The sequence below is a fragment of the Hypanus sabinus genome, chromosome 2 (assembly GCF_030144855.1).
Source record: "Hypanus sabinus isolate sHypSab1 chromosome 2, sHypSab1.hap1, whole genome shotgun sequence".
Taxonomy (NCBI): Eukaryota; Metazoa; Chordata; class Chondrichthyes; order Myliobatiformes; family Dasyatidae; genus Hypanus; species Hypanus sabinus.
In genome coordinates this window covers 163,795,490-163,821,291 of record NC_082707.1, presented here as the reverse complement: position 1 = coordinate 163,821,291, position 25,802 = coordinate 163,795,490, and the positions used below count along the sequence as shown (strand labels likewise).

The 25,802-nt window shown below is 38.3% G+C and overlaps 1 protein-coding gene across 6 annotated transcripts in view; it reads left to right on the top strand.

Moving 5' to 3' along the window:
- Window positions 1-25,802, top strand: part of LOC132386084 (inverted formin-2-like) — a 98,575-nt gene that overhangs the window by 55,663 nt on the left and 17,110 nt on the right. For all 6 annotated transcript variants that reach the window (XM_059958412.1, XM_059958383.1, XM_059958403.1 and 3 more), the window contains 15 exons: window positions 1,414-1,573; window positions 2,972-3,005; window positions 3,257-3,398; window positions 5,078-5,219; window positions 8,329-9,132; window positions 10,912-11,057; window positions 11,210-11,271; window positions 11,747-11,849; window positions 11,933-12,018; window positions 13,975-14,075; window positions 17,343-17,413; window positions 20,365-20,472; window positions 20,559-20,629; window positions 21,245-21,365; window positions 21,452-21,616. In XM_059958412.1, coding sequence (XP_059814395.1) covers window positions 1,414-1,573; window positions 2,972-3,005; window positions 3,257-3,398; window positions 5,078-5,219; window positions 8,329-9,132; window positions 10,912-11,057; window positions 11,210-11,271; window positions 11,747-11,849; window positions 11,933-12,018; window positions 13,975-14,075; window positions 17,343-17,413; window positions 20,365-20,472; window positions 20,559-20,629; window positions 21,245-21,365; window positions 21,452-21,616 — 2,316 coding nt within the window. The remainder of the gene's footprint in view (window positions 1-1,413; window positions 1,574-2,971; window positions 3,006-3,256; window positions 3,399-5,077; window positions 5,220-8,328; window positions 9,133-10,911; window positions 11,058-11,209; window positions 11,272-11,746; window positions 11,850-11,932; window positions 12,019-13,974; window positions 14,076-17,342; window positions 17,414-20,364; window positions 20,473-20,558; window positions 20,630-21,244; window positions 21,366-21,451; window positions 21,617-25,802) is intronic.

Below are 25,802 nucleotides of genomic sequence, written 5' to 3'. Positions count from 1 at the left end.
AGAAAACCACACATGTAATCCCCCTTGCACACACTCTCTGATCTAAGCAGCATCTTCTGAACCCTCTCTATAGATTCTGCATCTTTCCTATAAAAAGGGCAACCAGAAATGAATGCAACACATCAGATGTAGCCTAAAAAGAGTTTTATAAAACGGGAACTTTCTGATTCTTGAACTCAATTCTCAACTATGCTTTCTTTATTGTCCTATTAGCCAGTGCATTCTCTTTAGGGGGACTATGGGCTTGGTCCTCCAAATACCTCTATACACCAACACTGCTAAAGGTCTTACTATTAATCTGTACTAGCTCTTTATATTTGGTCTCCCAAAGAGCAACACCTCACATTGGGCAGAATTAAATTCTATCTGTCATTTCTGTGCCTACATCAGCAATTGATCTATACGTCATTGGGTACTTTGTCAATCTTCAACACTATCACAACACCACCATCTTTGTACTGTCTTGAAACTTACTAACCCATCTACATTTTCACCCACATCATTGTTATACTGTATCACTAACAGCAGAGATCCCAGTACAGATCCTTCCACTACACTAGTAGCTACTGACTTCCAGCCAAAGTAAGTTACATCAACCACTATCCTCTCTCTTCTATGGACAAACTCTATGTAGAAATTTGTAAGTGCCTTTGGTGACACACCAAATCTCCTCAAACTCTCTTAGCTAGTTTACCTTCATATTTCAACTTTTCTCCCTTTATTGCATTTTTAGCTGCCTTCTATTTTTTTTAAAGCTTCTCAAATCCTCTTGCTTCCTACTGGTTTTGCTATTTTATATGCTATTTTTTGTATTTTATTCTGTCTTTGACTTTCCTTTGTGAACCACAGTTATGTCATTCTTCCTATAGAAGACTTCGTCTTTGGGATGAAATGCTTGTTTGTCTGCTGAGTTATTCCCTGTAATCCTAATCCTCAGATTATCAGTGGTTATTGTCTGGTTTCTTTATAATACTCAAGGGCTCCATTTGATTTTACTTCCTAAACTTGCATGCATATTATTTTTCTTCTTGACAACTTACACAAGCTCTCTTAACATCCAAGTCCCCATATCTTACCAAACTTCTGCTTCCTTAGTATTAGAATGCACCCTGTACAATTGGTCTGTAAATATCCTCCATTTGCTCCAGAACAGCTGTTCCTAATTAACTCGGGCTAAATTAATACGACATGACCGCAGTTTCCTCCCTCATGCTCTATTGAGCTTACTTAGACCACATGGTCAATCCCCACTACTCAGGACATCATTTCTATTAAATCACTGAAAATCATCTTCCCTTCCCTCCCTCTTTGCAATGGTAAATAGCTCCCACTTATCACATATTATTTTAATAGTTTCCCAAGAATTAATAGCAAACAATAAACTTAATGGATTTTCCTTTTTTTTCTTGCTAGACTGTGAAAAGACAGCAATATCGATTCAGTGTAATAATGAATGAACTCCAGACTACCGATAACGTTCCATATATGACAATACTGCTGAGTGTCATCAATGCCATTATTTTAGGATGTGAGGAACTGATACCTCGTACACAACTGCGGAATGAATTCATAGGTAAATATTCCTTATTTAATTCAATTGCAGACAATCCAGCCCACTCTTTGCTTTGGGATTAACCGAATTTTAGACAGCCAGTGCAATAACATGTATACATAATATTTACCTTAAACATAAAGACTACTAGTGCTCTTCAGTAAAGAGCAAAGCACAGCTACTTCCAGTCGTTGGCTAGAAAACCTTTGATGAAATATATTAAGAAACACCTGTCACTGTAAAGGATTCCATCTTCTGTTTTAATAGACATTCAATAATTCCACACACCACAACTGTGTCCTGATTAAGTAGTTCAGTAGCTGCTGAAGGATGTCAACAGGTTATTGGAAAAGGTTATTAATCCTACAAATGTCACTTTTAATTGTCTCAGTGTCTATGAACTCTTAAAAAGCAAACACTTCAAACACTATCAACTTCTGCTTAGATTTAACACAATCACTTTTTTATGTTTCTAAGACAGTAAGATATCCATTTTGTTCATTTTTGTGTGAGGAGGAGGGATTTGGGGGTTGATGACCAAGCTGTTCTTTTCCTTCTTAGTTTTGAGGCTATGTGGAGAAGAATTTCAGAGTTGTATACTTCGATAATAAATGAACCTTTGAACTTTTCAAAATATTGTTCTACCTAACGCTGATTATACATAACATATTTGGCAAAGAATATAACTTCTGAGTGCATGGGACTTACAAATAAATCTCGTTGCTATATTCATGTGTATTTGTGTATTGGGTTCTCAATACTTTTTTCTGTGTAGTTGTCACTTAAGTCAAGCAGCTGTCTTGGATTAAACAATTATGCCCCACATAGTTTTCATTAGTATTCTGATCAAATTGCTTAAGAACTTCAGCAATTCCATGCTGATTCATGCTCTTTTATTGGCCATTCTCCTTAAAGTGGCTCATTGTTAGTTCAATATGTTGTATTTCAAACCAGTAAAATATACATCAAAACTATTCCTTAACATTATGATAGGGGAAAGATGAATCAACAAAATTCCATATAATGTGCATTTCATTATGGCTGCCTCAAATGCATTTACATCAGAGAAACTATGCCACTTTAAGTGTTTTAAAATACAAACACTTGTACAAATAATTGTTACCTGCTAAACTTCAACAATGATTTGTCTGATATATGCACATTATGTTGGAGATAGCTTGTGCACCAAGAAACCATGTTTATTTCAAAACTAAAAAACAGGACAAAATGAATATTTGATGCATCCAAAGTCCTAGCTTTCTGCTTTAATAGTTTAAAGTAAAAATTACCTTGAGGCCACTGTTCCTGTTACTTTTAAATTTATTTCACAAAAGCATTAGATTAAATAATAGTCTTATATTAACTGTACCATTCCATTTACTGCATACCAACTGATGTTATTAAACTATTGTTTTTAAGGTCTCCACCTGCTGGATATACTGCCATCATTAAGGTATGGATTATTCACACAGATTAGATATATTTAACATAATGTTTCCTAAGTTTTTCCTCAAATTCATTGAAAGTTTTATATTCTGACTTTTTAAATCTTTAATTAATAAGTCTAAATATGAAAGTATTTAACTCTCACATACTTAAGTGCTCTGCTTAAGCCATATAAAGACACCCCCTGGTTCAGTTGAACTGGTACTTTGTTCAAGAGAAATGCACAAATATAAACTGTATCATGATGTATTCGTTAAGGGATCAAGATGATGAAGATTTATTAGTCCAATGTTTAACCTTTGAAGATGGTAAAGCAGATGACGATGAAGAGTTAATGAAGATCTCCGATGGCATTGATATGAATAGTCATCAAGAAGTTTTTGTAACATTATTTAACAAAGTAAGTGCATGGTTTTCTTTGGATACTATAGCAGAGTTTGAAGTGTTTCAATACTACAATTTCAATTTAAGGCAATTAGGGCAAGTGAGTCTGATATTCTACATTGCATTGTGATTGATAGCATTCATGTTTTTCAGTGATTTTAGTTTGTTTAATTGTCTTGAGGTATAATAACAATTTAAAGATATTGACCTGGTATGATTCAGTAATGTCACCCTTCATTCTAAACAAAGGAGATTCAGAATAATTTTTGTGTTGAGACGATCATGGTGATTTACTTCAATGGTTCCAATGAGAGTTAAAGTTACAAGCTTGAAACTTGGATTATACCAACCTTTTCATCAGTTAAAACATTGTTCAGTCTAGTACAATAGCCAATAGAACCTTAGACAAAATTATGTAATATCCAGTTTGAATGGCCTCAGAGTGGTTCAGGTGCAGAAATCAATGGGTTAAGGTTAAGGTGATCTGCACATCTACAGGAGGAAATCCTTGCTTAAAATGTTCTTTAATGCTAAAGTCCGAGTTCTTCAAGAAAGATGCCACTCATCATAGAGTCATAGAAAATTACAACACTGAAACAGGCCCTTTGGCCCATCTAGTCTGCTGAACGATTTAAACTGCCTTTTTCCATTGACAGTTTAATCCTATCAGGGAAACACAGAAATGGTTTAGCAAGCCATTAAAGCAAAGCTGAAGTAAATCGTTGCAGGGAAGGTCAGATTTACAACCAAAACCCCTACGTGAATCCCTTACTAAAATGCTTTTTTCCTTTTAGCCAGATATTAATGTTTCTAATCATGGTTACGGAGACATATACCCCAATCTTCATGGCTTCAGTTATTACATCCTTGTTGATTCCGCTGCTCTTCTGGTTTTGTCAAGCAGACCTCAAGCTCTACGTCTCCTTGTCGCTCTTCCTCTGGTGCAGGCTTTGGTCCATTACATTGTTCAGAATGGGTGGCTTCTGTTGTAGGGTGCCCCTAGACCAGTGCAGGCAACAACATCTTTCCTTAAGATGACCAATACTGCTTGCTGTTACCATTCTATAACATGCATTTAGAGCCCTGCCTATACATTTTTCTTCACTAAGTAGGGTGTTGTGCATGTGGAGATTCTGTGGGAGTAAGTTCTTCACTGATGGGTACGTTTTAGCCTCCTGCCCTGAGATCCATTCAGATTCATCCTAAGAGGCCAGCCACTGATGATAAGACAGTTCCAGTAATAGTTTGCTGTTGAGAGTGTCACCATCAAGGCAGATCATAGATTGAGCAACTTCACAGCCCAAACACTGGAGAAAATATTTCTGCTAGCTGAACATGTTCAGTAGATTTTGGAAGATATCTGACCTTCCTACTGTTACTTCTGATGCTGTCCAATCAGGTGTTCCAATATTGGCAGTGTTCCTCTCTACATCAAAACAAAGCTACCAGCTAGCACACTATGTCCCTAGTTCGACTAAGCCATTCTGTCACAGCCATACAAAAGACCAGTTATTCAAGACATTTAAGAGAGAAAATTATCTTGAAATATTAGTAGCTTTATTAGAGAAGAGGGTGAAGGTCAGAGAAGAGGGTAGGTTTGCTAGGCCAAATGAGTTGAAATGATGGGGTTATGCATTTAAATTTCTTTGATTTGAGTTACCTGACTTTTTGTTTTCCTTTTTGCTTGCTCCCTAGGTGAGTAGCTCACCAGCCTCTACACAACTGCTGTCAATTCTTCAAGGCCTTCTGCAGTTGGACCCATCCAACAGCAGCAGTCCTCTGATCTGGGAAGCCCTGGAAATTTTGGTGAACAGGGCCGTCCTGATTGCCTATAACAGTAAGCAATTATTTCCCCTAACTATATTGAAACATATTATTCTCCACTATCCGTACAGCTCAATAACTGCAGGTAAAAACTGAACTAAATGTTACTGTTGCTTATTGTGCTGATTGCTACAGTTATTCACTCTTCTCCAAATTTGGCAAGGAAATAAGGGCAGTTCCTTCAAACTGCCAACAATTTCCTGTGGAAATCTTGCGATTGTGTTAGTTCTTCACAGACGTCAGCTACTGTCTGACAGTGGAGATCTCCTGGAAACCAGTGTGAAAACAGAATGAGCTTTTTGTTTCATTTTTAATGCTTAAATTAGTAATTGATTGAATAGATTTAAAGTTTATTTGATTATTCCTGAAGATCAGAAACAAGTGCTGTCATTAGTTTTGATAGCCAGCTAAAGCCCTCTTTCCACCCCACCCCTGTTTTACACTGAAGACCAGCTTAATGCAGAAACTGCTGTCGGCGATGGCACAGGTCATTATCAATCTTTCCCCACCCACCATTCCACGAGCCTCACCCCTTTAATTCTAAAACTCCCTGCAGGTATGGATTGGGAAACTGCACCTGGTCAATCAGGACCATCCCAAGAGATGAGCCAATAGAGGGGATGGTTAACTTATTAACTTCATAATAAGTTGGATCATACTGATCCGGTCACCGCAGCCAGAATTGGGTCCTCCTCCTCTCTTACCTGCACTGGACACTGGGGCATCTCTCACCAGCCCTCTACTCACTGGAGTGTCTGGATGGCAACTACACTGGTATCAATGATGACCTTTGATAGTTGGGGAATTCACAGCGAAGTGAATAATGTAAAGGAATCTACCAAGTCTAGGCACCATGGTGAAGTGATATGCATATAAGTTGAGAATTTCATCTTCTGAGTTGGTCCAGAAGCCTGGAATTTCCGCACGTGCCTAAGTCCCAGACTGATTCATTCTCTGCTCAAGAAACGAAGGAAACAGGAAGCAGGAAATTCCGGATCAGTTAGCCTAGCATGGGTTATTGTGAAAATACTGGAGTCTAAAATGAAGCTGATATCAGGAAGTTTAGAAAATCATGAGACAATCAAGCAGAGTCAACAGAAAAGGGAAACTGTTTAATGAAGTTAATAGAGTTTATTGATATTAGAGCAAACTGGTTGATAAATGGAAACCAGCAGATGTAGTGTATTTGAGTGCTCAGAAGACATTTGATAAAGTACTGTACCTCACAAAGAAAATCACTGCACAAGTGTACATGTTGTGGGTAATATAATGGCATGCATATATCATCATTATGTTCCGTGTCATTTGACGTGGGTGATCATGGTCTTATCGATGACTATGATTTTCCTTGGCAAGTTTTTCTACAAAACTGGTTTGCCATTGCCTTTACCAGACAGGTGTCCACAGCCTTTATCAACATTCTTCAGGGATTGTCTACCTGGCATCAGTTGTCACATAAATGGGGTTTGTGATCTGCACCAGCTGCTCTTACAAACACCCACCACTTGCTCCCATCGCTTCATGTGACCCAGATTGGGGGATAAGCAGCTGCTACACCTTGCCTAAGAGTGACCTGCAGGCTTGCAGAGGGAAAGGGTATCTTACACCTTTAGTGGAACATGCAGGATCTCCACCCCACCACCCCAATGGATATAAGATTGGCATTAAACAGAAAACTGAACAATCATGATATATGGATCATTTACAGATGTTCAGAATGTGTGATTAGTAACTACTGAACACTGTAGGGTTTAGTGATGACACCTCAACTGTATTAATGATCTGATGAAAGAACTGACCAACTAGAACCAATTTTACTAATGATACAAAAATAGGTGGGAGTTAACAAATTGTGTATAGATAGCTTAAGTAAGAGCATAAGGATTTTACAGATTAAATATAATGCAGGAAAACGTGAGATTATCCACTTTGAGAAGGAGAAAAAAAAGAAAAATCAGCTTCTTATTTAAATCCAGTAGAAGGATGCGTTGAGGTACAAAGTGATCTGGGGTCATGGTACACAAAATTCCAAAAGTTAACATGCTGCTGCAAGTATTTGGAAAGGCTGATGGCTTTTATTTCAAGGAGCATGGAATATAAAAAATAGGGATATTTTGATTTAAAAAATTTACAGAGCAATGGTGAGATTGCATCTGGAGTACTCCAAATAATTTTGGTTTTCATATTTAAACAGTTTACATTGGAGACAGTGGAGGGAAGAATTACTGTGTTGATATTTGAAGAACTATTGAGCAATCTGTATCCATACTGCTTGGAGTTTGAGGGAAAAAAAAGTGATCATTTTGAAATGCACACGATTTTCTGTATGTTCCCCTTAGTGGAAATATTAACACATAGGGGAAATAACCTCAGAAGGGTTTGTCCATTTAATATAGATACTGAGAAGTTTCTTCTCTCAGAGAATCATGAATCCATGGAATTCTCGACTCTAGATAGCTGTAGAGTTGGTGTCTTTCAAAGTAATAAAGACAGGTTGAGAGACATTTAAACTACAAGAGGGGTTAATTGGTATGTGGGGAGAGTGTATGATTGTGGTGTTGGGTCAATCATGATCTTATTGAAAGGTATAACAGGCTTGAAGAGTCAATTGACTTACTGCTGCTCATGACGGAGGGGTAAATGTAGTATCTGGTTTGTGCATTCAGACCAGGAAGGTTTTTACCATTGCTTTTTGGTCAACTTATTTAATGGATCGATGTAAGAAGTAGGAATTGAAGCAGAACAATGATCTTATCCAGAAGAGTTGATATGGATGATTTGGGCCAAAGGGCCTGTTTCAATGCTGTGCCTATCTATGACTTCGAACTCTTCTGTATTCTGGTTCCATTGTTCACACTGTCTTCTATTGGCAAACACGTGTTTGGAGAGTAGCTCCAGAGTTTGTGTCCTTTCATATACAGTGCTCACAGAGATCTGACAGCCACTGTAAGTGGAAACAAGCCAGTACTTTCAGCAAGCAAGAGGTGGGGGAAGGCCTGCAAAGATACTTTTGTTTAATGAAAAGCAAATTATTGAGCCATCATTAAATAATTTATTTAAGCAATTATAAGTAGGTAAAATTCTGAGGCAAACATTGATTCATGAAATACTTTTCCTCACAGCAAATGAAGATGAAGACATCGGCCTAGTCATGGAAAGGCTTGTATTGACTAAGAAATTAAAAAAAGATCAGCCAGTGAAACAAAAGGCAAATAAAAAAGCTGTTGAGAAAGCTATACAAACAGAACCATCATTGCCTACCTCAGCAGCAGAAGTAAAGCAGAAGTCTAGCTCATCATTGCCACCATCAGCTGACGAGATGCTGCTTTCTGCACCATCGTCACCTCCTCCACTGCCAGCTGTGGCAGATGACACAATGACATCTCCGACCAGTGATCTGCACACTGCCAGAATACCCCCTGCCCCTCCTCTCCCGGGCGCTGTTGGCTCTCCGCCTCCTCTCCCTGGCACTGGTGGCCCACCCCCTCCTCCTCCGCCTCCTCTCCCTGGCACTGGTGGCCCACCCCCTCCTCCTCCGCCTCCTCTCCCTGGCACTGGTGGTCCACCCCCTCCTCCTCCGCCTCCTCTCCCTGGCACTGGTGGTCCACCCCCTCCTCCTCCGCCTCCTCTCCCTGGCACTGGTGGTCCACCCCCTCCTCCTCCGCCTCCTCTCCCTGGCACTGGTTGTCCACCCCCTCCTCCTCCGCCTCCTCTCCCTGGCACTGGTGGTCCACCCCCTCCTCCTCCGCCTCCTCTCCCTGGCAGTGTTCCACCCCCACCACCTCCACCGGGCACATTTAATGATGCACCCGTTGTGGCCACCCAATCAGCAACTCAACTGTATTCTTGTGGTCCACCTCTCCAGCGACCCACATTACGGATGAAAAAGCTCAACTGGCAAAAAATCTCCCCAAAAATGGCCACAGGTACTGTAAGTCTGAGAACAAGCTTTCTATAAATAACTTGTTATGCAGTCTTGAAGGATGGTAGATATCTTCTGGTAAAATTTAAAGTTCAATGGACAGGAATGCAATGAAAAGTATCTACATGTTTCAGCTAACTGTGGTACTGATGGGCAAGTTGAAAATGGAATTACCATGATACAGTGAAAAGCTTATCTTGTATTCTGTTCATAATGACCCATTCATTACATGGTGCACTGATGCATAAAGTAAAACAATATCAAAAAGCAGAATAAAGTGCAACAGCTAAGAGAAAGTGCAGTATATGGAGACAACAAGGTTCAAGACCATAACAAGTTGCTCATATGTATTCTTGGTTGCAGTTTCAGTACTGGGGATTAGTATTCATTTTTAATTAGTAGCACAGATCCTCTGCATTACAAGATCCAGCAGCATTTTACATTAATCTATCATGGTTTGACTCTTTATGATCATACAGTGAAAGCCCACTTTGAGTTCTCTTATCCTCCCATCATATATTTAGTTTGCAGTTGTTCCAGTCAGTGTAGATGTATGTATTGGTGTTCTGTTTCTTGCAGAATATTTTGTAATATTCTGGCCACTTATCTACCCAGTCCCCAACTTAACCAAGACTATAACTGGCTTAATGCTCAAACTTAGAAGTTTGTTTCTCTAGAGTTTAGGTTTGTGCCTACACAGTTTCATCTTTGAATGTAAATGAACTATGGACATGGCCACTCGCTAGTATTTTGTTTAGAGAATTAATCAGAATAAAACCAAATCTTGACTGTCTGGAAAATTCCCCCATATACTAGGTCAGAAAGGCAATGTAAAATTTCACAGTTCTAAGTCCTTTACATTGTATTCAACAGGCCATAGCCTGTCCTATTTTCCATTCTGTGTCTGCGTCAAAGAAATTCTCTCTTCAATGTTGATTTTCCCTTCAACGTTGATCTTACATTCTTAAAACCCAGAACTCAACTGGAGCATTTTCTGATTACTTTCATCTAGAAAGGATAAGAAGTCCCTCAGAGAGTTCAGGAAAGATTTGATGGAATTCTTCCAGTGATTACAAATACAAAGTAAAAATGGGAGAATCCATGGTTTGCTTAGGACCAGAGAAGGTTGAAAAGACATCTAATGGTATCCAAAACTGTAAGAGATTTAAAGCAAATAAACAGAAAGAGATGCTCCTATTAGCAGAGTGCTCAAGGACACTAATTGGCCAAAGATCTAGAGATGGCAAGGGAAAGTGTATTAGTTCAGTTGTGATTTTCTAAAAAGAAACAGACTAATGTTAAAGGTTTAAGAAAAATGCAAGACTGTAGTGAAAGTGTTAAAATAATTTGATAGATCATAATTCTATATCAGTTCAGTCTGCATCAACCCCAGTTTGCAAAGATCCCCTCGGTACATGATGATTGCTGATGATGAATCTGCTCTATGCATCATGTCTAAGAAAGGTTACACCTGTGAGGCAGCTAAAACTCGAAGAGTAGAGATTACAATTGGAGGACAGCAGTTGGTGTTGGTGAGTTGGTATCAGTGATGGACATGTTATCCTTGCATTCACTTGGCAGCAGTTTCAAGATAGTTTTGTTTTGTAATCAATATGAAAGTGTCTTGCTGTTGAGTCCAGGAATTTTGCAGAGAATAGAGACACGTGCATTAAGAGAACATGCAATTTTTTTTTTATCAGTCTTTCGATTCGGCCCAACTTGTATAGGAAAATCTTTATTTCTTTCTTCCTTTTGGAAATCTGTTTGTTTTTTTTTCCCCCAGCGAGCAATTCTTTGTGGTCATTTATCCATCAAGTAGCTGCATCATCTTTGGATCCAGACTATGCCAGTATTGAAAAACTCTTCTGCTTTCCCATATCAGAATCAAAAAAGAAACAGCAAAATGAGTCAAAAAAGGAACCAACGGAGGTAAGTAAAATGCTGAAAATCAAAAAGCAAGAATAGTAGAAGTGAGTTTAAGAAAGTGAAATAAATCCATAAAACTTGTTGAGGGAATTAAGGAAGAACCAGGAGAATGATTTAAGAACAGCTCTCTAGTTATACCTTTTCATTTCTGACAGATCACATTTCTGGACTCAAAGAAAAGCCTTAATTTGAACATATTTTTAAAGCAATTCAAATGGTAAGTTACATTTTGGACTGCCTTGCACAATTCTCACTGATTTGACACAAACAACACCTTTCACTGTATATTTCAATCTTTTGATGTACATGTGACAAGTAAAGCTAATCTTTGATCTAATCATTAAATGCAACTGTTATTCACATGCAGTTAATTCCACTGGCAATGTTTCCAATATTAAGTAATTAAACTACATTCTTAACTGGCTTGTCCTCTTCCTTTGCAATCAGTTGCTGATAAAGCATAGATGCATTTTAGATTTACCGATGTAACTCTGCTGTCATACCTCCTTGTAGAACAAGTCTGCATGTGTCCACGTTTTATTTACCAGAGGACAGATGAATGCTAGTGATTCCCTGTAAAACTATTGACAAAACCAGCACAGTCAGTCCATTAGTGATAACAAATGCCTACCAGAAGTTTGACACTTGGAGTTTTGATATAATCTCAAGTTCCAATTGCAATATTGTTTTAGTTCTAATGAAGAAGTGGCTAACATGATCAGAAGTGGAGACCGATCAAAATTCGATGTAGAGTGTTTGAAGCAACTCCAGAAGTTACTCCCAGAGAATCATGAGGTTAGTTGACAAAGCAGTAAATGCCAGCTCTAATGTTCTGGAAGGTCCATTTTAATCTGACCAAACTCTTGTTCCATGTGCAGATAGAAAATATAAAGGCATACAAAGGACAGAAGGAGAAATTAGCAAGTGCTGATCATTTCTACCTTGTGCTGCTTGATATTCCCTGGTATGTATCATGATGCCACTTGTGTGCACAAGTTAATGCTTCTGTTATGAATCTCTTTCCAAATACATCAATTTGCTACTTGCTTATCCAGCTATACTTATCTAGAAATGATGTTGCAACTCAATATTATCATTAAAAACTGGTATTCCATAATCATGCAAAATATTTAATTTGAAGGGACCTCTTAGCCTCATGTACCTAATAAAGTGGCCACTGTATATATGTTTGTCATTTTCTGCTGCTGTAGTCCATTCACTTCAAGGTTCAACGTGTTGTGTGTTCAGAGATGCTCTTCTGCACATCACTGTTGTAATTATTTGAGCTACTATCACCTTCCTGTCAGCTTGAACCATTCAGGGCATTTCCGCTGGCCCCTCTCATTAACAAGGTGTTTTGCCCACAAATCTGCCACTCACTTTACGCTTTTTGTTTGTTTTCCGCACCATTCTCTATAAACTCTGGAGAATATTGTGTGTGAAAGTCCCATGAGATCAGCAATTTCTGAGATACTCCCACCACGGCGTCTGGCACCAACAGTCATTCACAGCCAATGTCTCTTAAATCATATTTCTTCCCCATTCTGATGTTTAGTCTGAATAACAAGTGAACTACATGACCATGTCTGCATTCTTTTATGCATTGAGTTGCTGCCACATGTTTGGCTGATTATGTACTTATATTGACGAGCAGGTGTACCTGTACGTAATAAAGGGCCTACTGAATGTAAGATTTAACTCTACAAAGTTTGCCAGTAAATAGAACTGTATAAGAAGAGGAATTCATGAAGTTATCAAGAAAAAGAGAAAAAGGGACAGGGGCAGGTACAGAAAAGAACTTATCATATATAAACCGCCAGATGTGGAAAAGAAATACATTTGGATTTTGTTTGACTTGCAATAAATCCTTACTCAAACCTCAACTGTGTTCCAGTTTTCACACTGAGGGTTTTAACTTTTGTTATCTATAGTGAAATACTATACCTGAATAGAAAGAGCAATAAATAATGAATGGAAAAAATATTTCCCAAGTTGCACTGTCAGAACCCTAATCATTAAAAACTTTATGAAAATGTATTTATTATAAATATTTCTTGTACTTCTCTTGCACTAAATATGTAACATACTAACAATATCAAAGGAAAAGCAACGCAACAAGATAACCCCAATGTCAGGCAGCCCAATACCACCAAGACATCAGCTGGAACTTTCATGTAAAGTTGTAGCACAATTATATTGCTAACTATTTCGTCTGAATTATGTCCACATTCCGTATGGATCTAAGGTGTACACTTATTCTGCATTCCAAATCATTTAATGTAATTTCATTTCCATTTACTACAGAAAAATATTATGTTATCGGAGATATAACACTAACATATAGCAAATTAAATGTGTTATATAATGACAAAAGTGAATATGTGTTGTTTTATTTCTTTAAGATACAAAGAAGTATTTTGGAAGTGAGATTAATGGCATTTTGGTCTCCAAAGTAAAATATTGTTTCTATATATAATTTTCTGTAATAATTTTGATATTTGTTCAATCCATTTAACTCCTGAAGAATTAGGCAAATAGAGCAAAATTCAAATATTGTATTTCATATTCCATATAGGCACTAATTATATTAATTTTTGTAATATTTCCATGATTCACAAATATATGAAATAATGGCATTCCTGGTGTTTTTTTTAACATGTTTTGCTTTTCTTTTTGGTTCCTTATCAAACAGTTATTTTTCAAATTAAAAAATAAATTCTAACAAAGAAAATGTTAATTTAGTAACACCTGTTTTACTATCCAGTTCATCTCTTTGTTTTTGTTTAAGTCATTGTTTTAGCAGCTTTCAAAAAGGGAAGATTACTTCTGGTTACATAATTCTTTGAGACATGTAAAGTTTTGACTGTTCCTACCCAGATTAACACTCCGTGCTCTTCTTTTGTTCCTTGATTAACCACAGCTATCAGCTAAGGATTGATTGCATGTTTCTGTGCGAAGAGGCAGCTGCTTCCCTGGAAATGCTCCGTCCAAAAGCAAAATTAATTAAAACTGCTTGTCAAGGTAAATCAGTTGGATTACATCAGTAAATATGGTTACAAAATAACTCTGGCTACAAAATAAAACTGCAGAACTCACAGACTGTTGAGCAACATTGTGATTGGTCAGAAATTGGGAAACTAGTGGCATCATTTATGTGATTTGATGCAATTTAATCTGACAAGTAATTGACATGTATATCACAATACTTCCTTTGTAAAAAATCCATAAATGAGTCTTTAATGCTGAGATAAAATCCTGTACTCTGTCTCAAATATTGCTCAACTCAGTGTCTGTTTCTATGTAACTTTCTGACTTGGCTCCTTTTTATTTAATTCTAATAGTATTTTCATTTATTTGCTTTTTACATTGATAATTCAAAGTAAAAAAAAGTAATGATAAAGGTTTAATACTAGCCTGCTCACTTTTAAAAGCAAATAATAATTATGGAGAAGGACAGGACAGGACCTAGAGTTGAGATTTTTGATTGGAGAAAGGCTAACTTTGAGGAGATGCGAAGGGATTTAGAGAGAGTGGATTGGGTTAAGTTGTTTTATGGGAAGGATGTAATAGAGAAATGGAGGTCATTTAAGGGTGAAATTATGAGGGTACAGAATCTTTATGTTCCTGTTAGGTTGAAAGGAAAGGTTAAAGGTTTGAAAGCACCATGGTTTTCAAGGGATATTAGGAATTTGGTTCGGAAAAAGAGGGATGTCTACAATAGATATAGGCAGCATGGAGTAAAGGAATTGCTCGAGGAATATAAAGAATGTAAAAGGAATCTTAAGAAAGAGATTAGAAGAGCTAAAAGAAGATACGAGGTTGGTTTGGCAAATAAGGTGAAAGTAAATCCGAAAGGTTTCTACAGTTATATTAAAAGCAAGAGGATAGTGAGGGATAAAATTGGCCCCTTAGAGAATCAGAGTGGTCAGCTATGTGTGGAGCCAAGGGAGATGGGAGAGATTTTGAATGATTTCTTCTCTTCGGTATTCACTAAGGAGAAGGATATTGAATTGTATAAGGTGTGGGAAACAAGTAAGGAAGTTATGGAACCTATGACAATTAAAGAGGTGGAAGTATTGGCGCTTTTAAGAAATTTAAAAGTGGATATATCTCCGGATCCTGACAGGATATTCCCCAGGACCTTGAGGGAAGTTTGTGTAAAAATAGCAGGAGCTCTGACAGAGATCTTTAAGATGTCATTAGAAACGGGGATTGTGCCGGAGGATTGGCGTATTGCTCATGTGGTTCCATTGTTTAAAAAGGGTTCTAGAAGTAAGCCTAGCAATTATAGACCTGTCAGTTTGACATCAGTGGTGGGTAAATTAATAGAAAGTATTCTTAGAGATAGTATTAATAATTATCTGGATAGACAGGATCTGATTAGGAGTAGCCAGCATGGATTTGTGCGTGGAAGGTCATGTTTGACAAACCTTATTGAATTTTTTGAAGAAGTTACGAGGAATGTTGACGAGGGTAAGGCAGTGGATGTAGTCTATATGGACTTCAGCAAAGCCGTTGACAAAGTTCCACATGGAAGGTTAGTTTAAGAAGGTTCAGTCGTTAGGTATTAATGCTGGAGCTGGAGTAATAGAATGGATTCAACAGTGGCGAGATGGGAGATGCCAGAGAGTAGTGGTGGATAATTGTTTATCAGGATGGAGGCCGGTGACTAGCGGGGTGCCTCAGGGATCTGTTTTGGGCCCAATGTTGTTTGTAATATACATAAATGATCTGGATGATGGGGTGGTAAATTGGATTAGTAAGTATGCCGATGATACTAAAGTAGGAGGTGTTGTGGATAATGAGGTGGGTTTTCAAAGCTTGCAGGGAGATTTATGCCAGTTAGAAGAATGGGCTGAACGTTGGCAGATGGAGTTTAATGCTGAGAAGTGTGAGGTTCTACATTTTGGCAGGAATAATCCAAATAGAACATACAGGGTAAATGGTAGGGCATTGAGGAATGCAGAGGAACAGAGAGATCTAGGAATAACAATGCATAGTTCCCTGAAGGTGGAGTCTCATGTAGATAGGGTGGTGAAGAAGGCTTTTGGAACATTGGCCTTTATAAATCAAAGCATTGAGTACAGAAGTTGAGATGTAATGTTAAAATTGTACGAGGCATTGGTAAGGCCAAATTTGGAATATTGTGTACAGTTCTGGTCACCGAATTATAGGAAAGATATCAATAAATTAGAAAGAGTGTAGAGACGATTTACTAGGATGTTACCTGGGTTTCAGCACTTAAGTTACAGAGAAAGGTTGAACAAGTTAGGTCTCTATTCATTGGAGCGTAGAAGGTTGAGGGGGGATTTGATCGAGGTATTTAAAATTTTGAGAGGGATAGATAGAGTTGAAGTGAATAGGCTGTTTCCATTGAGAGTAGGGGAGATTCAAACGAGAGGACATGATTTGAGAGTTAGGGGGCAGAAGTTTAAGGGAAACACGAGGGGGTATTTCTTTACTCAGAGAGTGATAGCTGTGTGGAATGAGCTTCCTGTAGAAGTAGTAGAGGCCAGTTCAGTTGTGTCATTTAAGGTAAAATTGAATAGGTATATGGACAGGAATGGAGTGGAGGGTTATGGGCTGAGTGCAGGTAGGTGGGACTAGGTGAGATTAAGAGTTCGGCACAGACTAGAAGGGCCAAGATGGCCTGTTTCCGTGCTGTGATTGTTATATGGTTATATGGTTAAATATAAATACTATTGATAAGAGTGTCTTTTGTACGTTAATAGATATGTGTATGAATAACATATAACTGAACTGTTGCAAAGCAGTAAAAACAATTGTAAAACAAAAGCAGAGATTGAGCAATACAAGCAGGTATTAGTGGAGGAAACTTATAAAGTATGGCCTGGATTTTAAATTGTAACTGAAATGAGAGGGGTAGAAAGATTTGGGGGTGGTTTGGGCGGAATCCTAGGGATCGAGGCCCAAGCACAGCTACCAACTAACTATTGAACAGAATGGGACTCAGGAATGTGCATGTGCACCCTTACAAGGAGGAACTACTGATCTTGGAAATGAAGGAGATGACAGCAATAAGGAACAGGGAAGTCATGGAGGATTTGAAAACATGGGGAGGGTTTCAAAATTAAATTATGAATGAGAATTGGTGTAAGTTGTGGGGAGGGTGGGTGTGTGTGTGTGTGGTTAACATAACGAACTTAATTCCATATAACCTTCTACAAGCAGAAAATTCTGCGGATGCTTGTCAGGTCAGACAGCATCTCTGGAGAAGGAAATAGTAAAAGTTTCAGGTCCGTGACGCTGTTTTCTGCTTTCATATAGATCTACATTCTGCTACGAGACTGCCACTCTTCTGTGAACTCATTCTTAAAGTTGGAAACTTTCTGAACTATGTATGTATTCAATGAACGACAGAATATACTGGTTTTGATATCTAAAATTCATAAGGATTGATAATTCCCCAGGGTCAGATGAAATCTATTCCAGAATGATTTGGGATATAAAACGAGATTGCTAAACCCTAACACAGATTTTCGCAGCTTTGTTAGTAGTCATAGTCAAGGTAACAGAAGAATGGAGGATAGCTGAAGTTGTTCTTTGATTTAGTCAGGGCAGCAGAGATAATCCAGATAATTATTGAATAGACTGGATAGACCGGAGTGAAGGAGGTGGAAGGAAGATTTATTAAGGTTTATAAGATTACAAGTACAAAAAAGTTAGATAGTAACAGTCCTTGCCCAGAGCTGAGGGGTCTAACATCAGACTTCCCAGCACTGGAAGGGATGTGGGAGAACAGTGTTCTCTCTCTGAGGGTATAGGTGTCAGGCTCAATTTAAAGAAGATCTGCGGGGTAAATTTTTCTCACAGAAGGTAGTGGGTATGTAGATGAACTGCCAGAGGAAGAGGTAGATGCTGGTATTTTTACAAATCTTAAAATACATTTGAACAGGTACATGTATAGAAAAAATAACAGAGGATATGGGCCTGATGCAGTCAAGTGGGATTAGCATTTTAGTTGGTATGAATGAGTTGGGGCCAAAGGGCCTGTTTTCATGCTATGTAACTGTATGAATTGATTAAATGGAAAGAAGCCGTTGCATCAGCGGTCAGCAAATTCTTGGAGAAAGTTCTAAGGAACAAAAAGTACGTTACCTTGGAAACACAACAATTGCTTAGGGATAGTCATCATAACTTTGGAATATCATGTTTCACTAATTTCATTGAGTTTTTTGAGGTGAACAAGGAGATTGATTGTAAAGTGGTAGATGTTGTCTATATGAACTTTAATAAGCCATTTGGCAAAGTTAAAGCACATAGGAACCAGGGTAAGCTGACTAATTGAATCTTAATTTAGCTTGATGATACGAGGAAGAACGTAGTCATGAAGTGATGATTTTCTGATTGGAAGTCTGACATTAGTGATGTACAACAGGGACTGATGTTGAGATCTTTACTGTTTGTTGATGGCTTGGGTGCAGATGTAGGAGGTATGATTAATAACTACGTGAATGACACAGAAGTTGATGGTATAGTGAATAACAAGGAAGGTTCACAACTGCTCTATGTCCTGCTCTAAGGCTATAACAGGACATAGATCAGTTGAAAAGTTGTGCAGAGCACTGACAGATCAAATTTAATCCCAACAAATCTGAGGTGATGCATCTGTAAAGCCAAATATTGGTAGGACATGTACAGTAAATGGGTAGGGCACTAAGGAATATTAATGAACAGAGACAGCAGGAAAGATCCAAGTCCACGGTTTCGGAAATAGGCCACACAGGTGAACAGGATGGTGAAGAAGGCATATTTCCTACCTTTTTTTCATAATTTGGTGCATAGGATAAGAGAGATGATACTTTATGCTGCAACCTATCAAAACTTTGGTAAGGCCACACTAGGAGTATTGTACACAGGTCAGGATGTCATACAATAGGAAGGATATGATTAAGTTAGCAAGGGTGAATAAAAGATTCACCACAATATTGCCTGGATTAGAGGACACTAGTTATGTGGAGATAAGCTGGACTAGTTTTTTTTTCCCCAGAACCATGGAGGCAAAGGGGAGACTTTACAGAAGACTTTATGAATATGTGGCATTGAAAAAATAGATGGTCAAAATATTTTCCCATGAAAGGGATATTAAAAACAAGAGGGCATAGTTTTAAGATAAGAGGAAGGAGTTTTAGAGGTGATCTTATGGATAAGTTATTTTTACACAGAGAACATCATAGTATAAAAGAATCCTACACACCAAAATGGGCCCTTTTGTGCATGCCCATCGTAATGCCTGCCTACTCTAGTCTCATTTTCCTCATTTCCTTTCCTATCACTGTACCTGTCCAAATGCTTCTTAACTGCTGCAATTATACCTACCTCTTTCACCACCTCTGGCAGCTTGTACCACATACCAACAACACTCCATGTGGAACATCTTTTCTCTCAGATCCCCTTTAATATGCCCTTCACCATTTTATAAAACTGATTGTTTTCACAATCTCTTACATCTTAGCCTTTCTACTCTCTCACTCTAACTAAAGCCCCCCATTTTGACAACTTTCTGGTGAATTTCTTCTGCACACTTTCTGTCTCTACCTCATCATTTCTACAGTAACACATACAAAATTACAGGAACTCTGCAAGTCAGGCAGCGTCAATGGAGGGCAATAAACACTCAATGTTCCGGGCCAAGAATTTGGACATTATTTCTATATTATGGTGATCTCAGTGTTAACGTGGATATCTAGAACATGCTACCAGAGGAGGTACTGGAATCAGATGCAATTACTACATTTAAGAGAAATTTAGACAGTCAAATTGGCAAGGCCTAAAAATTACGGATGAATGGAAATACTGTAGTTGGGCTGAAAGGTTGGCGTGAACATGGAGGACTGTAGGGCCATTTCTGTGCTTTATGACTTGATGCCTTGCTGATTTTATGATCATTGATTCTCCCTGAAAATACTGGGTGCAGCACAACCAGTGGAGAGACAGAAATCATCCTATAACTACTGGTTTTCTCTATTTAATGATGTGTTCAAATCATAAATTTTAGAGGCTTCACTGTGGAATGATGTAACATGCTGGCCTCTTGTTACCGAAGTTAGAAGCAGGCCATTGTCGAAAATGGTACATTACAGAGATGCATTGCCACAAATTTTACTCCTCCAACACAGTATATTTTCAATAAACTAATGAGAACAAAGTCTATGATTGTGAAACATGGTTTGTCCTAGACTGTGTCCAATATTAGGAAAAGAACAATGTAACCTGTGTTTATTGTTAATGCATCTGATATTCATTTGTATTAATGTTAATCTATCTCCTCTTTCTTGTACTCCATCAGGGCAGTCACACAGGAGATGCAAAGGGATTTAAAATAAATACCCTACTAAAACTGACTGAGACAAAAGCCAACCAATCCCGGATCACATTGCTGCATCATATGATAGAGGTGATGCCTTACAGTTGTTGCATTTTATTTTGTTGTTATTTGGATTTTTTTAATATCTAACCATTTTTTAAATTTTAAATGAAAAGGAAGCTGAAAATTTCCATCCAGACCTTCTGAATCTTCCAGATGACCTGGAAAGTATTTCACAAGCAGGAGGGTAAGAAATGCATTTGAAAGCTGTTTATTTGTAACAATGCTGATCTTCTGCCAAATAGTGAGAACTATATTTTTACTGAACAAAAAGTGAAAAGGAGTACCCAGTACTGGCTAGCAAGACACAATAAATTCCTGATGTTATTCAAATATCATCTCACTATTGGTTCTCCAACAGTTTGGAAAGAAATATTTTGGAATGTAGTTTTCAAGGAATAAAACAATTCATTCCTTATGTAACTCCTGCATCTGGGGACTGGGTAAGAAAGACAAATCTCAAAGCCACTGATACTTGTAGCAAGCGTATAATGGAAGGGAAGCATACCAAGATGCTCTGGCTGATTAAAAGAACATAGAATTCGAAAGTTTATATTCTCCAAAGAATAGAATCTCAATTATTCTCAGGGAACAATATTGCTGGTATGATAAGATTAATAGATGATTATCTATTTTCAATCAGTTGCTGAGATTGTTCTGTCAAGATTGTTATGCTGTTGTGGTATGAGCTCCACAAATTCATTCTGCATCTTTCCCACTTCCTCATCCTTGTATAACCCCACCTTACTATGTTTGATTAATCCTTAAAGACCTGCCCTATCTTTATAATATTTACTGACAGCATTAGTGTGGAATCACTTCAAACTGATACAATCAATCTGTTGGAACGCCTCAAGAAAACTGGTGGCATTCTCAAATCGTCCATTGATGATGTAAAATCACTGTTTGACAAACCCATCCAAGTAAGTAAAACATCAACCCCAAGTAATTTGACAGCCTATTGTAAAATTGATTTTTACAAATATATATATATAACTTACTACTTCAGGAAAGTCTGTCTGCAACAACTGAACTGAAGCAAATTCTAGAAGAAATTGAGACAGAGAGAAAGAAACTGGCTCTGTACTTCTGTGATGACATTGGAAAATTTTCATTGGAAGAGCTTTTCAAAACAATCAAAACATTCAGAGATTATTTCCTGAAAGCAATGAAGGTAATTACTCATGACCGTACTGAATGAATCTCATTTTTGCAAACTAACTGTAACATCTCTGTATATCACTCGATTTAAAGCTGTATAAACTGACTTGCAATGAGCTCTAATATAGTCATACAGAATACTGAGTGATTCTTACAATAGGTAAAACCTGAAGCACTATTTAATGGATATTTTGCAGCACTTCCCTAGTACACTGTCTCACAAATGTGCTGAAACATTAAAAGATGTGACCTGTGAGCAGTTGTTGGGCTGCAGTGTCCTGATTGTTAGCCATAAATGGCATGGGAAATCACAGGCCGGCTGAGGAGTTCAGCCTTACAATGTGTAGCTTGGGAAAGAGCTGGAAGTCTGATGCCAAAATATTAGCCTCCCACTCGGCTGGTGGAGTCGGTTGCAAATCCAGAGCAGAACACAACAGTCTTGAGATGAAGGTCTCATACAATTAGTACCTGCCCCTTGGCTTGAGCCAGTATTGGGTGACGTGGTGTGACCCCATGCATTCTCTGGAAAGAATTGAATTGACTTTATTTCTTACATTCTTCACATACATGAGGAGTAAAAATCTTTACGTTATGCCTCTGTCTGAAAGTGCAAATTGTAGTAATTTGTCATAAATAGTATGTACAGTAAGATAAACAACAGAACAGTCGATATAGCTTAGAGATACAATTGTGTCAGTGTGAATTAATCAGTCTCATAGTCTGGTGGAAGAAGCTGTCCCGGAGCCTAGTGGTCCTGGCTTTTATGCTACAGCACCATTTTCCAGATGGTAGCAGTTAGAACAGTTTGTGATTGGCGTGACTTTGGTCTCCAATGATCCTTTGGGCCTTTTTTATGCATCTCTCACTGTAACTGTTCTGAACAGTGGGAAGTTTACATCCACAGATGTGCTGGGCTGTCCACAGAGTCCTGCAACTAAGGGAGGTACAGTTCTCTTACCAGGCAGTGATGCAGCCATTCAGGATGCTCTCAATCCTGCCCCTGTAGAATGTCCTCAGGATTTGGGGACTCATGCCGAACTTCTTCAACCATCTGAGGTGAAAGAGGTGCTGTTGTGCTTTTATCACCACACAGCAGGTATATACAGACCAAGTGAGATCGTTGGTGATGTCTATACCGAGAAACTTGAAGCAGTTCACCCTCTCAACCCTAGATCCATTGATGTCAATAGGAGTGAGCCTGCCTCCGTTCCTCCTGAAGTCCACAACCAGCTCCTTTGTTTTTGCAACATTAAGGGAGAGATTGTTTTCTTAAACCACTGTGTCCGGGTGATGACTTCTCTGTAGGCTGCCTCGTTATTATTTGAGGTAAAGCGAATCAATGTAGTATCATCGGCAAATTTAATTAGCAGATTGGAGCTGTGGGTGGCAACACAGTCATGGGTATGCAGTCATTGGTGGAGAGTTGTGCCTGGATCTTGTCCCTGTGTTGTCACTTCACTGCCTTGATGACTTTGCGTAGATCGTAGCTGCATTTCCTGGGTTCCTGGTGGTTACCAGTGGAAAAAGCTCTGTCTCGAACACAGAACTGTTGATCCAAGGTTCCTGGTTTGGATAGACCCTGACAAATTTTTGTGAGACAATGTCCTTGATGCACTTCCGGATGAAACTCATCACAACTTCTCTCAGCTTGGAGACATTCTCATCATGAAAGACATTCCTATCGATGCATCAAAGCAGTCCTGTACCATGGAGACTGATTGGTTGGACCAACAGCGGATGGTTTTGTATTTGGACAGAAGTAGGACAGAGGAGTGGTCAGACTTCCCAAATGGTGAACAGAAAAGTGCTTTGTAAGCATTGTGGAAGGGAGAGTAGCCGTGGTTGAGTATACTATCTCCCCATGTGCTCACCTGGATGCGTTGACAAAAATTCAGAGGGACTTCAGTCAGTGACCCTCGATTAAAGACTCCAGGAAGTTTGACATTACAGGAAGGCCATGAGGTAATTGGCTGTAAAGTATTGTAGCTTCTTCCCCTTTTTGCCCAACTCTCTTTTTAAAAGTAAGGGCCTTCATTTACTTACCTTACAGTGACAAAAACATTTCACTAGGATAAACAGTTTGAAGTAGAAATAGGAAATACTGGAAAAACTTAGCAGATCAAGCAGTGTCTGTGGAAATAAAATGGTCAATGTTTCAGGTCTGTGTCAGAATTCAGAGAAATAGATATTCAACACAAGCTTGAGGAACACTCCTTCTGGGTATGTGGCTCCCTTCCAAACAATATTGATTTCTTAAAATGTTAAATGGCATGCTCTTTCTTGTTTATGATATTTGAAAAATGTCTGCCTTTTTTTCCTGCTGAAAACTAACTTGCATTTCTCTCTTACTGAGATCTTAGCTTATATTTTAAGGAGCTAGGAGGGGAAAGTTAGAAGTCCTTGTATTTCTCCCAGTGCTGTGTGCCTTTGAGAATAAAGATAGGAAGATAAGGAAGATTAATGTTTGAGCAAAATACATGAAAGCAATATTGAAGAAGGGTTCCATTACAGTTTTTCAAGTAATATCAAAGTTGCTTTTTTCTTTGTACCAATGATCTGTATGGAAGCGTGTCAAACAACATTTTTCACTATATGACAATAGTAAACCTACTATGAAACTGGGTAGGTTAATTGGTCATTGTAAATTGTCCCCTGATAGGGTTAAATTGAGGTTGCTAGATGGTGCAGCTGGAAGGGCCAGAATGGCCTATTCCACACTGTATCTCTAAATAGAATAAAATAAAGAAATAAAGCTGATAATTCAATGGGACTCCGATTCTAAAGTTGCAGGCAAGAGATGAAAGGCAATATGAGTTAGAACTTATTTTGTTGGATAAGAACTCCAGGGAAATTAATTTACAGAGTGGGAAACCTCCTAAGCTGATAGGATTGGTTGTATGGGATCCCTGACCTTATTAGCAAAATCCAGGTGTTTTATTGTACTTTGAACACATACAGGGTTTTAAAGTACTTTTTAAAGTTATTTAAATATCTTAAAGTTATTTCTCAATGTCTCAAATCATCACTTGAAAACAAGTCAAGACCGTTTGATGATGATGTGTTCCCAATGGGATATGAAAGCAATAAATGCAAATATAGTTGCCTATCATAAAAACAGGGTGATAGTTTACTACGTGCTTTGGATTGGCCATTATTAATGAATGCTACTACACTGTGCGTACTAACTATGCTTGATCTATCCTGATTCGCAAGCCCACAAAACCCACTCTTATTTCAAACAAATCCATCAGAAAGAATATTGGTAAAAGGAAGCCAGCTTCTACCAAATCAACATAGTCTTGGACGTTCAGAAACACTCGCAAACTTGCAAAAACTACTTTAAAATTTAAGGTAAATAAAAGCAAAACTCGGAAATTGCAGGCAATCTACTCATGACAAAATGTTCGCACTCCAGCACTAGCTTCTGTTACAGCAGCAAGCCACTATCTGAAGTTCCTAATTTCCACAAACTCTTGATTGGAAGTTTCTGGAAGTGCAGACTCTTTTGGGGAAGTTCCAGGCTGTAACTTCGTCAGCATGTTTTCAGCAAAGATATTAGCATTTCAGTCTAGAATGGAAGCTGGCTGGCTTTCAATTTCCCCCTTTCCAAACTCATGGTTAGTAAATCCATCAGCCTAATTGCCACCAGGGACTGGAATTTGTAGCTTCCTGTAGTGCATGATTCAGTCACTCATTAGATACTGAGCATTAAAAGAGCAACAATGTGGCTCTTAATTGTCTGAAGGTCACTTTTCTGAGATTAGTTTTGCATGTAATTAAACAAACCTTTACATATATTCAATAGCATCTGAGTGAATGCAAAAGTATATTTAATTAGATGCAAATATAATCCCCCCGGGCTCACCGTTGCTTTGGTCAAGATTGCTTTAATTAAAGCATTTAATGGTAGGATGCACAATCTCTTGCTTTGGAGTAGCAGTAGCACAAAGAGATAAAATAACCATAAATTACAAAATAAGTAGTCCAAAAAAGGGCAAATGAGGTAGCGTTTGTGGATCATTTGGAAATCTGATGGAGATGGGGTGGGGAGGGGGGGTCAAGAATTTGTTTTTCTATCACTGAGTGTGCATCTTCACTCTTCTGTTCCTGATTCCTGGTTGGTAAAATGAAGAAGAGGTCATGCCCTGGGTGGAGAGGGTACTTAAAGATGGATGCTGCCTTCCTGAGGCATCGCCTCT